Source organism: Cervus elaphus, chromosome 20 (assembly GCF_910594005.1).
Source record: "Cervus elaphus chromosome 20, mCerEla1.1, whole genome shotgun sequence".
NCBI classification, from domain to species: domain Eukaryota; kingdom Metazoa; phylum Chordata; class Mammalia; order Artiodactyla; family Cervidae; genus Cervus; species Cervus elaphus.
In genome coordinates, this window is record NC_057834.1 from 35,174,582 (window position 1) to 35,189,351 (window position 14,770).

Consider the following 14,770-nt stretch of genomic DNA (forward strand, 5'->3'; position numbering starts at 1 on the left):
AAACACATAAAAGAAATGTTCAAAACAGCATTGTTCAACATAGTTTAAATCTGAAAATAATTCAAATGTCTATCTACAGTAGAATGAATAAATTTTGGTATATTCACACACTAGTATAACATGTAGCAATGAAAGATAACGTTACTGCTGAATGTCACATCATGAATAAACCTCACAAAAATAATGTTGACACAAATAGGTCTTACTGTATGATTCTAGTAACAGGAAGTTCAAAAACAGAATCAAAATTAAACTCTGGACATAGAGATCAGAATATTTGTTGTTTTGAAAAGATGTTGACAGCAAGTGGTGCCATGAGGGGCTGAAAATATTCTTTATCAGGGCTGGGGGTTGTGTTTAAGTTCCTTCCAGAAAGCAGATCTAAAATAGGAAAGGTGAGAAAGTCAAAGGACACTGAAATGATGAAGGAAGCTTTATAGGTAAAACTTTACTTAGGGACATGATACCAGGTGTTAGGAGTGGGAGACTTGGCAAGTACAACAGGAGAGAAAGTCCAAACAACGGTGTATTATCAGAGTGGTCACCACTCTGGAAAACTGGGATCTGATCCCACTGGAAGCCTCTGAGGAATTCCACAGATTGTGGCTCAGTGCAGTAAGCCTGAGGGATACAAGGGTAGCACATATCCATGACCTGACTCATGTCCCCGAAGAGCCATGTTCCCCTGTGCACCAAGGAGTGTTAATTCCCCCACACTTGCAGTTTTGAGCATCTAAACATGATAAGCAGCTGCTCACAGATGTCCCAACCACATCATAAGAAAAGCCTTAGTGTAAAACTACAGACGATAGGCAGTGCAGATGACGTTAGGTTCTCTAACCAGTCGTCATCTTAGCAATGGCTGGGGAAAAAAAACTGGGCTGAGAAGATGTGAAGCATAAGAAGTGTCTGACACTATCTGATTTTTCTGAGCAAACAAAAAATATATTCACAAGATCAAACAATTTTTTTTATAGGAAAACTTCCAATACACCAGTCTGGTCAGTAACTGTTTATCTCCCAGTGACATCTAGTGGTGAAATATGAACATTCACAAGATTTCAGTTTACAGACTCTTTGTGACCCCATGGACTGTAGCCCACCAGGCTCCTCCATGGATTTTCCAGGCAAGAGGACTGGAGTGGGTTGCCATTTCCTTCTCCAAAAGGAAATTCCTCAGTAAATTCGATGTAGCCTAGTTTCACTCCAATCTGAATCAAAAGCTCAGCACCTGATGTAGACAGACACATGCAGTGACAGCTATTCATCTGTTGAGACACTTATTTTAATCCACCACTTCAAGAAGAGCAGGCAAACTCACTTTGGTACCTTGTAAGTAACTATCAGTACGTTAATGTGGGGAGCTTTGTAGTAAGACTTTGCTGTAAGTGGAGACTTTTATCTGACTTTGGGCTAATTCCCCCATATTTTTCCCATGGTTACAATCAGCCTTAAATGTGATCTCTACATTGCATTTGTGATCTAAAAAATCCTAATTTCTCCAGCTTTTGGGAGTCACTATAGTTAAATCTTCCAATTAAAATATCTATGAGAAAGTATACCAAGTAAATTTCTTTAAGCCAATTTAATTCCATTATTCTAAAATCACAGTTAAATAAATTATTATTTCCCAATTTTATTTATATATTTATTAGAAGCATATTCATTGGGATCAATTTTTCAGATGAAAAAAATTATACATGGTAAAAACTAATTGTAAAGTCAAATGTTAAATATTACCTGTAAAAGTATTGCTTTTATCAGGTTTTCTTTTTTTGTAGCCATTATTTCTACCAAAATGCTTTTATGACCTAGGAGACAGGATTGTTACTAGAGCCTGGGATGAGAAAAAGTCATACAGAGTTGGCCAATTTGATAGGAGCAATGATCTTTATCTGAGGGACAGAGCCAGTCCCAGCTAGGGCCACAAGTCAAATATATTTATAATACTAGTTTTAAGCTTCTTCTCTGTTAATTCCAATATCTGCATTTCTATGAATATGTTTCTTTGGTTTGTTTTTATGTGTCCCATTTTTATCACATATCTCACAATGCTTCGTGATATATTGGACATGGTTTACAGATAGCAGTGGAGATATAATTATACAAGTCTTTGCTTAACATTTATTTCCAAGAATGTGAAATCTCTTTCCAATATGTGACTATTAAAGAGGTGATTATTCATATAATCACTATGTGAATCATTTTCATATATCACTATGTGGCAAGTTAATTTTAGCCTAAGGAAGCAATTTTTAATATTGACTTCATTTCTTGTTAGCCTTCCTCCCAGTGCCAGAGCTGTCCAGGTCTAATCTCTTTGATCTTAGCAATACACCAATACTCAGCTCACATGCCACAACTACTGAAGCCCTCATGCTCTGGAGCCCTGGGGCTGATGGGAGTCAGATTTCAGTTTCATCGTTTTGAATCCATGGTAGAGAGCCCTTTTTTCTAGGCACCTAGTATATCCTCTAGTCTCGTGTACGCTCTAGACTAGGTCCACAATCACTGTCCTTTACCCAGCAAAACAGGAAGGGTAAGCCAGGGAGAAGTGTTAGTCCAAGTAAATTATCACTACATTTGAGAATCTTCAAGACTGCAGTCTCTCCAACATGTTCCCACTATTGTTAATCTTCTATCTCAGTCTTGGCAGGCTTTCTTCTCCAATGCTGCCTCCAGAAACTGCCATTTCTTAATAGTCATGGATAAAGAGCTCTTCTCTCTGAAAATCAGTCCATCTGGGGTTTTCTTATACCCATCTCTCTTCAATAGTTTCATAAATAAGTACACGTTTTATAATATCTAATTTTTTTGTGTTACCATGTGAACAAAGATTTTCTACACCCTCTCATATCCTAGTCAGAAAAGTGTTTATTGTATTTAAATTGTAACCAAATAGTGAAGGAAATTATAGTTTCTTTATCTATAACTTATCTGGTTCTTTCCATAATTATCTCCTCCTGGGTGAAAGGAAAAGAAAGAAGAAAAGAATGTAGTTCTGTTAAAACAGTGTGGGATCAGAAATTTCATTTTTCTGTCATGAGCCTAAGAGAGCCTATGATAAAAATATAAACCAGATGGGATATATCCTTTCCAGGCGGGTGATATTCAGCCAGCCAGTCAAGGCTAGTACCATGGCCCAGTTTGTCCGTAACCTCGCGGAGAAGGCCCCAGCGCTGGTCAACGCTGGTGTGACTTACTCAAAGCCTCGATTGGCCATGTTTTGGTACTATGCCAAGGTTGAGCTTGTTCCTCCAATCCCTGCTGAGATCCCTACAGCAATTCAGAGCTTGAAAAAAATTATCAACAGTGCTAAAACCGGTAGCTTCAAACAGCTCACTGTTAAGGAAGCTCTACTGAATGGTTTGGTGGCCACTGAGGTGTGGATGTGGTTTTATGTTGGCGAGATCATAGGCAAGCGTGGCATCATTGGCTATGATGTTTGAAGACCAATTTTTAACATGTGATTATATTTGCTTTATTATTCAAGTGTTCTTGGACCATGTGTGAGCAGACTGCTATTTGAATAAAATAAGACAATGTGTCAGAATCAGTGTTTTCTCTATCATACACTACACGGAGGTCACAATTTCTCTTGATATTAAGTTGGATTGCCTTTTGCTGTAATATATTAATACAACTCTAAATGCATGCCTTTGCTTAGCCTGCAATTGGAAAAGATATATATGAGTATACCAACCTGGTACCTGTATAAATGAGGTTAACTTTATTTTGAAGGCTTGAAACAAATGATATTAAACTTTATTTCTAGAAAAGCTGGGGAAAAGTCTTTGAGAAAATGAGAACTTGCTCCAGCAGGAGAAATAATAATACCATGTGCCAAGTATGATACAGTTAAATCACGTAGCATTAAGAATACAATTTGGACTGTTTTTCTTCGCAAAAATCAGAGAAAGGTCCCTTTGACAACATCTTTTTGTCAGTTTGAATATAGCCTCCCAAAAGAACAGCATGATGATAATCTGTGTATCTTTGTAACATCTTTAACATTAGGACAGAGTGAATGAGAGCAATAACATATTTTTCATCTGATTTTGATATTTGTTATATTATTGATCAGTCCAGTTTTTTTTTTTTTTGATCAGTCCAGTTTTTAAGGACCTATCTTTGCAAAAATAAAATATCCTATAGATATTTAACAGGGTTATGATTTAGCATTGTCCTTGGGTCTAAATAGTATATTATGTCCTGAAATAAATGCGTTATTGGTATCAGTAAAAAAAAAATATGTCTAACTCCTCTCCTTCAAATGGAAACAAGATGTGTAGAAAATGAAAAAATAAGCAAAAGACCACCAAAATTTTTAAAACAAATATTAACAGGGCTGAAGGGAAAATAGACAGCAATACAATAGTAGTAGGGAAAATTAGGTACTAGGAAGAAGCAAATAAATTTCTAGAAACATCCAACCTACCAAGACTGAATCATAAAAAATAGAATATCTGAACAGACCAATAACAACTGAGACTGAATCAGTAATCAAGAACCTCCACAAAAAAAAAAAAAAAAAAAAAAAAAACCCTCTGATAAATTCTACCAAAGATTTACAAAAGAATTAACACTAATTTTCTCCAACTCTTCTCAAGAATTGAAGAGGGAACACTTCCAAGCTCATTTTATGAAGCAACATTACTCTGACGCCAAAGGCAGACAAGGACACTACAAGAAAAGAAAGCTGCAGGCCAATATCTCTTATGAACACGGATACAAAATTCCTCAACAAAATAAGAACAAACAAAGTTCAATAGTGTGTTAAATTAACACTACACAGGGCTTCCCTGGTGACTCAGTGGTAAAGAATCTGCCTGCCAGTGCAGGAGAGGTGGGCTTGATCCCTGGTCCCAGAAGATCCCGCATGTAGGCCCGCACCACAACTATTGAGCCTGTGTTCTAAGACCGGCAAGCTGCAACTACTGAGCTCATGTGTTCCAACTATTGCAGCCCTCACACTCTGGAGCCCATGGCCCACAAAAGAGAAGTCATCGCAATAAAAAGCTGGGGCACCAAAACGAAGAGTGGCCCCCCACTAGCCACTACTAGAGAAAAGCCCAAGCAGCAACAAAGACCCAACACAGCCAAAAATAAATAAATAAAATTATTTTTTAAAAAAGAATATTACACCATGATCAAGTAGGATTTACTCCTGGAACACAAAGATGGCTCAACATACACAAGTCAACAAATGTGATACACAACATTAACAAAATAAAAATTGGAAATTGTATGATCATCTTAATAGATTCAGAAAAGGCCTTTGACAAAATTCAACAACCTTTCATGATAAGGAAAAAAAATTCAATAAATTAGATAAAGATGGAATATACCTCAACATAATAAAGGCAGTATATTATAAATCAACAGCTAAAATCATGCTCAATGTTGAAAAACTGAAAGCTTTTCCTCTGTGATTAGGTACAAGACAAAGATATATACTATTGCCATTTTAAGTCAACATAGTATCTGAAGTTTTCTGGCCAGAACACTTAGATAAGGAAAAATTTAAATTAGAAAAGAAGTAAAACTGTCTCTATTTGCAGATGACAATTTTATATATAGAAAACCCTAAAAACTCAACCAAAAAACTGGAACTAATAAATAAATTTAGTAAAATTGAAAGATACAAAAATCAATATACAAAATATCAGTTGCATTTCCAAATATTAACAATGAACTCTTGGAAAAGGAAATTAAGAAAACAATCCCATTTGCAATAACATTAAAAAGAATAAAATACTTGGGAATAAATTTAACCAAGGAGGTAAAAGATCAGTATATTCAGATCCATGAGACACTTGAGCCATGAACTGACACTCTGTCTTAAGTGGCCAGAACCGGCGGCTCCTCCCCTGGGGCAGAGCACACATTCAGTGCAGGGCATCCCTGACACATCAGGGACATCAGGATCCAGAATTGGAGGCTCTCTGGTGGACAAAATATTTTGAAAGCCAGGAGAAGAAGAAAAATTCTCAAAAGCAGATGAAGGAAGCTTTTGTCAGTGACCACAATGGAACAAGCATACTGGAAATCATTGAGGGCTTGGGCTTTCCTACTCTCCTTATCCTGGGCAGAGGGATCCTGATCATTTTCTCACAGCACTTATCTTTTTCTTCACACACTTGGAGAACTTGATTCTTCATTGACTTTGCTTTCTTGATCATTCCCCTGGTAACCATTTTGACCATTTTCTCTACATTTGTTCTCCTTGAGCATCTTGTAATTATCTTTGGGGCCGGGCTGATCTATAAAATATACTGCAAGAGAATTTGGTATGTCAGAATGCCTGTCTGGAAAATTCTTGAAAAATTCTTGAAAGTCAGTCTGGAATCAGAATACATTCCAAGCATCTCTTGTTTCCATGTAATTGACAGTACATTTAGTGCTCTTGCCATTTTGACTGTAGACTTCCCATGTTTTCCTAGAAGACTTCCCAAAATCAGGCTCTATGGGATAGGAGCAGTGGATTTTGGAATAGGGGGATTTCTCTTGAAGATTGCAATGATTTCTCCAAATATTAGAAGAAAATATACAAAGGGTCCAGATTTTATTTTACAAAGTCACTGTACTCTGGCCATTAGTCTTCCTAGGAATGGGATGATTAATTATTATAAGATCTGTAGGAATCTCAGGAACATTTAACTGAGTATGGAGTTCAATGGAACATTTCCTTTACCTTGATAGTTGTGAAATTGATAGCATCACTGCTTAGATTATTTTTCACCTAAATAAACCCTCGATTGTGGCCATCAGCTTTACTGTGTTATACCAACTAGCCTTGATTTTACCCCATTGAAGAGATTAATTTTGTATGGCACTGATGATGGTGGCACAGGGGTTGATTTACTAAATGCCAACAGAGAAAAAATTACCTCTACCTTGTGGTATATCACAGTACCCATGGCTAGTGTTCAAACAGGGTATATGAGCTTAAAAAAATAAATCACTTATCAAAGACTGGATAAAAGTAACATATAATCTGCTGACAGCTATCGGCCTCTTCATGTCACTTTACATAGTTCAGGTAAATGTAGAAGTAGCATCTTAAAGAATGGACAGCTTAGCCTTTTGTATGTGGGTAATTGCTTCTTACCTGATCCTCCTTAGTAGTTTAATACTGGGTGATATAATTTTGAGTTTTGCCAAATTTCCAATTAAGGGTACAGTATTACCATGTTCTTGGAAATTTATTCCATCACATGCTGCAAATAAAAAGCATTCAGAATATCTACTCTCTGAAGCTGAAAGAAAACCCACTCTTTGTTTAATCACAGCAATGAACAGAAACAAATTAATTTTTTCTTGCTGTCAAATGTAACAATGACAAAATCAACCTGTTAGTACATACATTACACAGAAGTACATTGTGGGCTTTATCTGCGCTCAACCTCTGTATGTTTATCAACTGCTTAATTAAACATGCACTACACTTGCAAGACAAGACTATAAAATCTTGGTGATCAATAGGGGTAGGATATGTTTTGAGCAATATTATTTTAATGAGGAAGAGAAAACATAAAATGTGAAGAAAATAGGACTTTTGGCAACTCAACGTTAACTATAATTTATTATAAAATTGTTTCATTACTGCTCTAACAGTAATGATGCTTAATATTTTAAATGTGTCTCAACACTATGTAAAACAAACCAATACAGAAGATACAAAGCTTTGTGACTTGTTAGAATATATAAATTCCAATATTTTCAAGAAACTGTTATGTTTATAGTTGTGACACTAGAAGATTAAAGGAGTGGGAAGGAGGATTTTTGCTTTCCATCTTATATTACCTACTATGAGTCTGTATTTTCATTGTATGAATCACTTTTATAATATTTACATTAAAAAAATCTCAATTGTGGAATTGTGAAAAAAATTATAAGACATTGGTAAAAGGAATTGGAGACAAAAATAAATGGGATGATAATCCATATTCATAGATTGGAAGAGTTAATAATGCTAAAATATCCATGCTACCCAAAATAATCAATAGATCTTGTGAAATCCCTATCAAAATTTCATTGGAATTTTCATAGGAATACAACAAACAATCCTAAAATTTATATAAAGCCACAAAACACTTTGAGTAGTCAAAGCAAACTTGAGAAAGAACAAAGCTGGAGCCATCACTCTTCCTGATTTCAAACTGCATTACAAAGTTTTAGTAATCAAAACAGTGTGACATTGGCATAAAAATGGACACATAGATCAGTGGAATAGAATAGAAATCCCAGTAGTAATCTCATGCATATATGGTTAATTAACTTTTGATGAAGGCACCAAGAATATACAACGTGGAAAGGATAGTCTCTTCAATAAATGGTGCTGGGATATCTACATGCAAAAGAATTAAACTAAGGCTTCTATATTACACTGCACATAAAAATCAACTCAAAATCGATTAAAGATTTGGATGTGAGACCTAAAACTATTAAAACCCCAGAATAAAATAGGGATAAGCTCCTTAACACTTGTATTGGCAATAATTTCTTTTAATATAATGCTGGTAAAAATATCAATAACTTCAGATATGTGGATGATATCGCTCTAATGGCAGAAAGTGAGGAGGGAATAAACAGCCTCTTGAGGGTGAAAGAGGAGAGTGAAAAAACTGGCTAAAAACTCAACATTCAAAAATTAAGATCATGGCATCTGGTACCATCACTTCATGGCAGATAGATGGGGAAAAAGTGGAAGCAGTGACAGATTTTATTTTCTTGGGCTCCAAATCACTGCATACAGTGACTACAGCTATGAATTAAAAACTCTTGCTCCTTGAAAGGAAAGCTATGGCAAATCTAGACAGTGTATTAAAAAGCAGAGACATCACTTTGCCAACAAAGGTCCATATTGTCAAAGCTATGGTTTTTCCAGTAGTCATGTGAGAGTTGGACCATTAAGAAGGCTGAGCACTGAAGAATTGATGTCTTTGAATTGTGGTGCTGAGAACACTCTTGAGAGTCCCTTGGACAGCAAGGAGATCAAATCAGTCAATCTTAAAGGAAATTCATCTGGTATATTCATTGGAAGGACTGATGCTGAAGCTAAAGCTCCAATATTTTGGCCCCCTAATGTGAAGAGCTAACTCACTGAACAAGATTCTGATGCTGGGAAAGACTGAAAACAAAAGGAGAAGAGGGTGGCAGAGGATGAGATAGCATCACCAACTCAATGGACATGATCTGAGCAAACTCTGAGAGATAGTGAAGGACAGGGAAACCTGGTATGCTGCAGCTCACGGGGTAGCAAAGAGTTGGACACAACTTAGTCAGTGAACAACACCAATAGTACCAAAAGCAAAGGCAATAAAAGCAAAAATAAACAACTGGGATGACATCAACTAGAAAGCTGCTAAGTAGCAAATGAAACCATCAACTAAATGAAAATACAGCCTGTGGAATGGGAGAAAATATTTGCAAAGGACATATTTAATAAGAAGTTACTATCCAAAATATACAAAGAACTCATACAACTCATAAGCAAAAATAATAATTAAAAATAGGCAAAGAATCTGAATATACATTTTTCCAAAGGAAATAGGTATTTTAAAAATTCCTCAACTTGACTTATCATCAAGAAAATGAAAATCTAAATTTTGTTTGACCACAGGGCCTGCAGTAACCTTAAGCCCATGAAAGTACATGTCCTGATTTGTAGCCCATAGAGTCACATGTAAATCCCTGATATGACTTCTCCAGCAATGCCTGGGATCAGCAGATCTCTTTGCTTGCTTCCTTCCTCTTTGTTGTTGTCCAGTCGCTCACTCATGTCCGACTCTTTACCACCCTGTGGACTACAGCACACCAGGCTTCCCTGTCCTTCACCATCCCCCGGAGTTTGCTCAAACTCATGTCCATTGAGTCGGTGATGCCATCCAACCATCTCATCCTCTGTCACCCGCTTCTCCTACCACCTTCAATCTTTCCCAGCATGAGGGTCTTTTCAAGTGACTCGGCTCTTTGCATCAGGTGACCAAAATATTTGAGATTCAACTTCAGCATCAGTCTTTCCAATGAATATTCAAGGTTGATTTCCTTTAAGATTGACTTGTTTGATCTCCTTGCAATCCAAGGGACTTTCAAGAGTCTTTTCCAACACCACAATTAGAACGTATCAATTCTTCAGCATTCAGCCTTTTTTATTGTCCAGCTTTCACATCCGTACATGACTACTGTAGAAACCTTCCTCTAGTTTTCCCCTTAATGTGACCCTGGAGGGGCTTTCCAGACTCCCACTCCTTTGGTTCTAGTTGACCAGTCAGCCTTAACCTGGGAACCCCAAAGCATGCCACTCAAAGACCCTAATAAAGGCATGTACCCCACATCTGTCTCTCTGTCTGCACTCTACTTTGACCTCCTGATGTGGTCCCTCTCAGGGATTAGGCTTGCCAAATACCTCCAGGACCTCTGAGTAGTAAACCTCTATTTCAATTTCTCTCCTGGTCTGTTGTTGAACTTCAGCTCACCTTATGCTCCACTTAACAAGGGCAAACTTGAAAAAGTCATAACAAAACACATATAATGGAACATATTCAGCTTTTAAAAAGAAGGAAATCCTTCCATTTGTGACAACATAGGTTAGCACAGAGAGCATCATGCTAAATAAGCCAGACAAAAATGAGACAAATACTGAATGGTATCACTCGTATGTGGAATGTTTTTTGTTTGTTTGTTTGTTTTTAAGTCAAGTTCAAGTTCAAAGAAAATAAAAAATAAATTTTTAAAGTCAAGTTCATAGCAAAAGTTATTAGCAAGAGAGTATAAAATGGTGGTTACCAATAACTATGGGATGGGGGAATGAGAAGTTGGTAAAAGGGTACAACCTTTGAGTTATAAGATAAATAAAGTCTAAGGATCTAAGGCAGTGTATCAACTAGAGTTGATAATGCAGTATTGCATAATTGAAATTTGCTAAGATAGTAGAACTTAGCTCTCTTACATAAAAAGATCAAAGTGTGAGGTGATGTACATGTTAATCAACTCAGTTGTGGGAAGACTTTCACAATATGTATGTACATCAAATCATCATGTTTTATACTTTAAATATATTATAATTTTGTCAAGCAAAGCTCAATGAACCTGAGAAAAGTTATTTGTGTCTGTATAAAACTCTACATCTAAAAATTAGGAAGTACATGGGCTTCTCAAGCATACAAGAATCAAATATATAAATGGCTATGTTCTAAGGCATAAAGTCCCAATACTTTTCAATGAACAGGTAACTTGTAAACTCTGTTCACATTCTCTGACCATACCATCACTAATCTAAAAGTTAATAACAAAAAAGTAAGTGCTTAAATTTCCATATACTTGGTTTATAAACCTACTTCTAGGGAATTTATTAGTCAAAAGAGAAAATATGCTGAAAATTTTTAAAAACTTAAGACCAAATAACAATAAAAATACCACACATCAAAACCTGTGAGATGTACAGTTTTACTGTCCAGTTTCTGGAGGCAGACTCTGTGTAAATTAGATTAATATTTTTCTTTTGTTGCTCAAGTCTTTTATATCTATGCTGATTTTTTTGCCTACTGTATTTACTAATAATTGTGAGAGTTGTATTGAAACCTCCCTTGAAAGTCCATCAATTTTTGAGTAAAGTGGAATTTCAAGAGAAATCTGTAGGCTTTAAAATGTTTGTATTGGAACAAGGAAACACTGAAATGTTGTGAGCTAAATGACTTTTTTAAGACGTTGCCAATTGCCTGGGCATGCTTTGGTTGTGGTAACAGAACCCGCAGATTTGCAGGTCCTGGACAGGAGGATGAGTGGGGGTCAGCCATGAGAACCCAGCTTGAGTGAAATTTCCTGAAAAAGGGGAGTGACTATGTATAATGGTCTGATTTTTGGATGGCAATGGCCTTCTTACTGTCAGCACGGAAAGGCAAAGATCTGAATTTCCAAGTCAGAGCCTGAATCCCAAAGGCAGAAAACAAGATCGTAGGGATTAGGTACAATAGCAATGAGCTGCTACCCTGGAGAGTAATCTGGGTACCAAACATCTTTACCTGTGCCATGATGAGCTGAATGTCATCACAAACAAAAATTTGGCTGATATGAAAGTCTGTACTGCGTGTTGCCTTGTTCCCATGTAATGAATGCATAAGCTTGTCATCCAGGCCAGTATAAAGAAAGTTATCTCCATGTCTGATAAATACAATGATAGTGATAAGACAACAGCTGTGAGGCTCATATTTAATATGGTTAGGTTCACATTCAGGAAATTCACACTGAAGCACAACAAGAGCGTTACTGGCTTTAACTCAATTAACAGCAGATGGAGCCAGAAGTTTCTGTGAGCCACATCTCATTAAATCTCCAGGAGAGTGGGATTACTCTCTGCTAAGAAACTCCTAATGCCTTTCTTCTTGAATTTACACACAACTTTTCAACAGTCAGTACAGCAAAAGTGCACATCTGAAAACTGTAAATCCTCACATCTTCCTGTCTCTCCTGTCACATGAAATCTACATCTGTTTAAACTACTGATTTAGGGTTTAAAATAAAGGTCTGTCATCTATGGATTGAATGAGGGTAACCTCCTCTTTTGTATCCTGGTTTCCTGGGATGCTGGTGGTTCTGCAGAAGGGCATCAGCTATCTGTCATTTGCTGCACATCAGCAAATGCTCTTCTCTGCTATGTGTGCTGGAAGGACAAATAAATGATTGTTATGCTCTCAGTGGGATGAACAGACACACCTACGTGAACATCTGGCCCAAATGAAGATAATAGGTAGTGTCCTTGGAGGAAACAATAGGGCCCACGTGACAGCAGCATTAAAGAAATTTGCTTTGGAGGGTTTAGGAAAGCACAGCTGCCCACCCAAAAACCTAGATGGAAAACACGTCTGTCCTGATAAGTGCTATGTCTTGGACATACATCTTACTATGCAGCAATTAGAAACAACAAATTAGATGTGCATATAGCAATAGAGACAAATCTTAAAACAATGTTTAGGAGAAAAAAGGTAAGAAAGGTGAGAGATAGAAAGATAAATAGAGATGACAGATAAACGCCATTTATGAATTTTTTTATTTTAATTTATTTATTTATTTAAATTGGAGGCTAATTACTTTACAGTATTGTAGTGGTTTCTGCCATACATTGACATGAATCAGCCTTGGGTGTACCTGTGACCCCGATCCTGAATCCCCCTCCCACCTCTCTCCCCATCCAATCCCTCAGGGTCGTCCCAGTGCACCGGCTCTGAGTGCCCTGTCTCGTGCGTCGAACCTGGACCGGTCATCTATTTCACATATGGTAATGTACATGTTTCAATGCTATTCTCTCAAATCATCCCACCCTCGCCTTCTCTAAAACACATGCGCACAGAACAATTCTTAAGGACATAAATTAACAAAAAGTTACCCATGAAACACTTGAAAATAGCTGCCTATCAATGAAATTGGGAATGGAAATGGCTAATGAGAATAAAGGCAATAAATCAGTCAAACAAAACAAAAATCCTTTCCCAGACCAAGCATGCTAATATGCCATCAACTAAGGAGTATAACTAATTCGACCATCTGTAACTGAAGTCCAACAGACAAATGCAAATCCATAATAAAAGAATTGCAAGGTGTCATAGAAGCCATGAATGAAAATTGCCATGTACACAGGATCTAGAATTTCTATGCTATCTGTGGTATGCAATAAATATGTGGAACCATGAAGGAAGTGCAAGTTGAGTGCAGATTCATAGTTTCATACTTCAAAGAAATATGAACAGAGAAACATTAAAATTAGATTTAAGGACTTTCAACTCAACTAGCTTAATTAAATTTTTAAAAATAGACTTCATTGTAATAACACTAGCAGCTGTGTCCTAAATAAATGGTTTTATTTTTTCAATTATATTCTTCTATGAAGTGTAATTTATCTTTTCAATACTCTAATGAAAATTTTCTAAATCTGCTAATTTGGTTTTCTTTCTTGGTGAAAGTAAGATAAATATGAATTCTGATCATATCGTAAATTTACCATCAGAATAGGTAAGAAAGGTTCACAAGTCCATCCATATCACCACCTAAGACTACCATTCAATCACTTATAGCCCACATTAATTGTAAACCATGAAGAATTTTTACCAAAACCAGGTATAATGAGGAATGTTCTTTATTCTCTTCGTACTTTGGATCATCTGCGCACTGGAGAGCTACAATTAACAGACAGATAGTTACCCTGTTCCAGGGGTCAGCAAGTCATAGCCCGTGGTCTTCTTCCAGCCTGTCACCTCTTTTTGAATGGCCCATAGACTAAGAACGGTTTCATGGCCCGTTGGCCAGCAGTGTCACCAGATAGTCTATTTGACGCTCCTTGGCCAGCCCAAGGTGCAAGACAATGGTATCCAGACCAGGGTGGGAGGATCGTGACTCGCCTGCAGGGCACTCCAGGGTCTTGAGTCCACAGCTTTCTAGCCTTTCTTGGGTTAAATGATATTCCTGGGAGATGACAGCTTGAAAAGGTTGAAGTTACTTGGCAGAATATTGCTGCTCCCCCATTTTTTAAGCTTTCTTATGGAGAATTGAACATACACAAAAAAGGCAGAATGGCATGATGAACTTAACTGGACTCACCTCCCTCCTCCCCTGGGCTTGGCCTGCCCCTCTATACCCTCATTCATGTTCTGAACCAAATCCAGCCATCTTATTCTTTTATCTATAGGTATTTTGAAGTGTATCACAATACCACAACCACACCTAAAACAATAAACAATTATCTGCTTCCATTACACATCCAGTGTGTTAAAAT

At 36.9% G+C, this 14,770-nt stretch overlaps 1 protein-coding gene and 2 pseudogenes across 1 annotated transcript; all 3 read left to right on the plus strand.

Annotated features, from left to right (window-relative positions):
- Positions 1–3,137: 3,137 nt before the first annotated feature.
- LOC122676627 (ATP synthase subunit g, mitochondrial-like) lies at positions 3,138–3,553 on the plus strand. The gene has a single exon (XM_043876079.1). It carries the CDS (start codon positions 3,138–3,140, stop codon positions 3,447–3,449), a length of 312 nt encoding a protein of 103 aa, XP_043732014.1. The 3' UTR covers positions 3,450–3,553.
- A 1,593-nt stretch (positions 3,554–5,146) lies between these two features.
- Positions 5,147–7,478, plus strand: LOC122676447 (annotated as a pseudogene).
- A 3,321-nt stretch (positions 7,479–10,799) lies between these two features.
- LOC122676448 lies at positions 10,800–12,317 on the plus strand (annotated as a pseudogene).
- Positions 12,318–14,770: the final 2,453 nt, after the last annotated feature.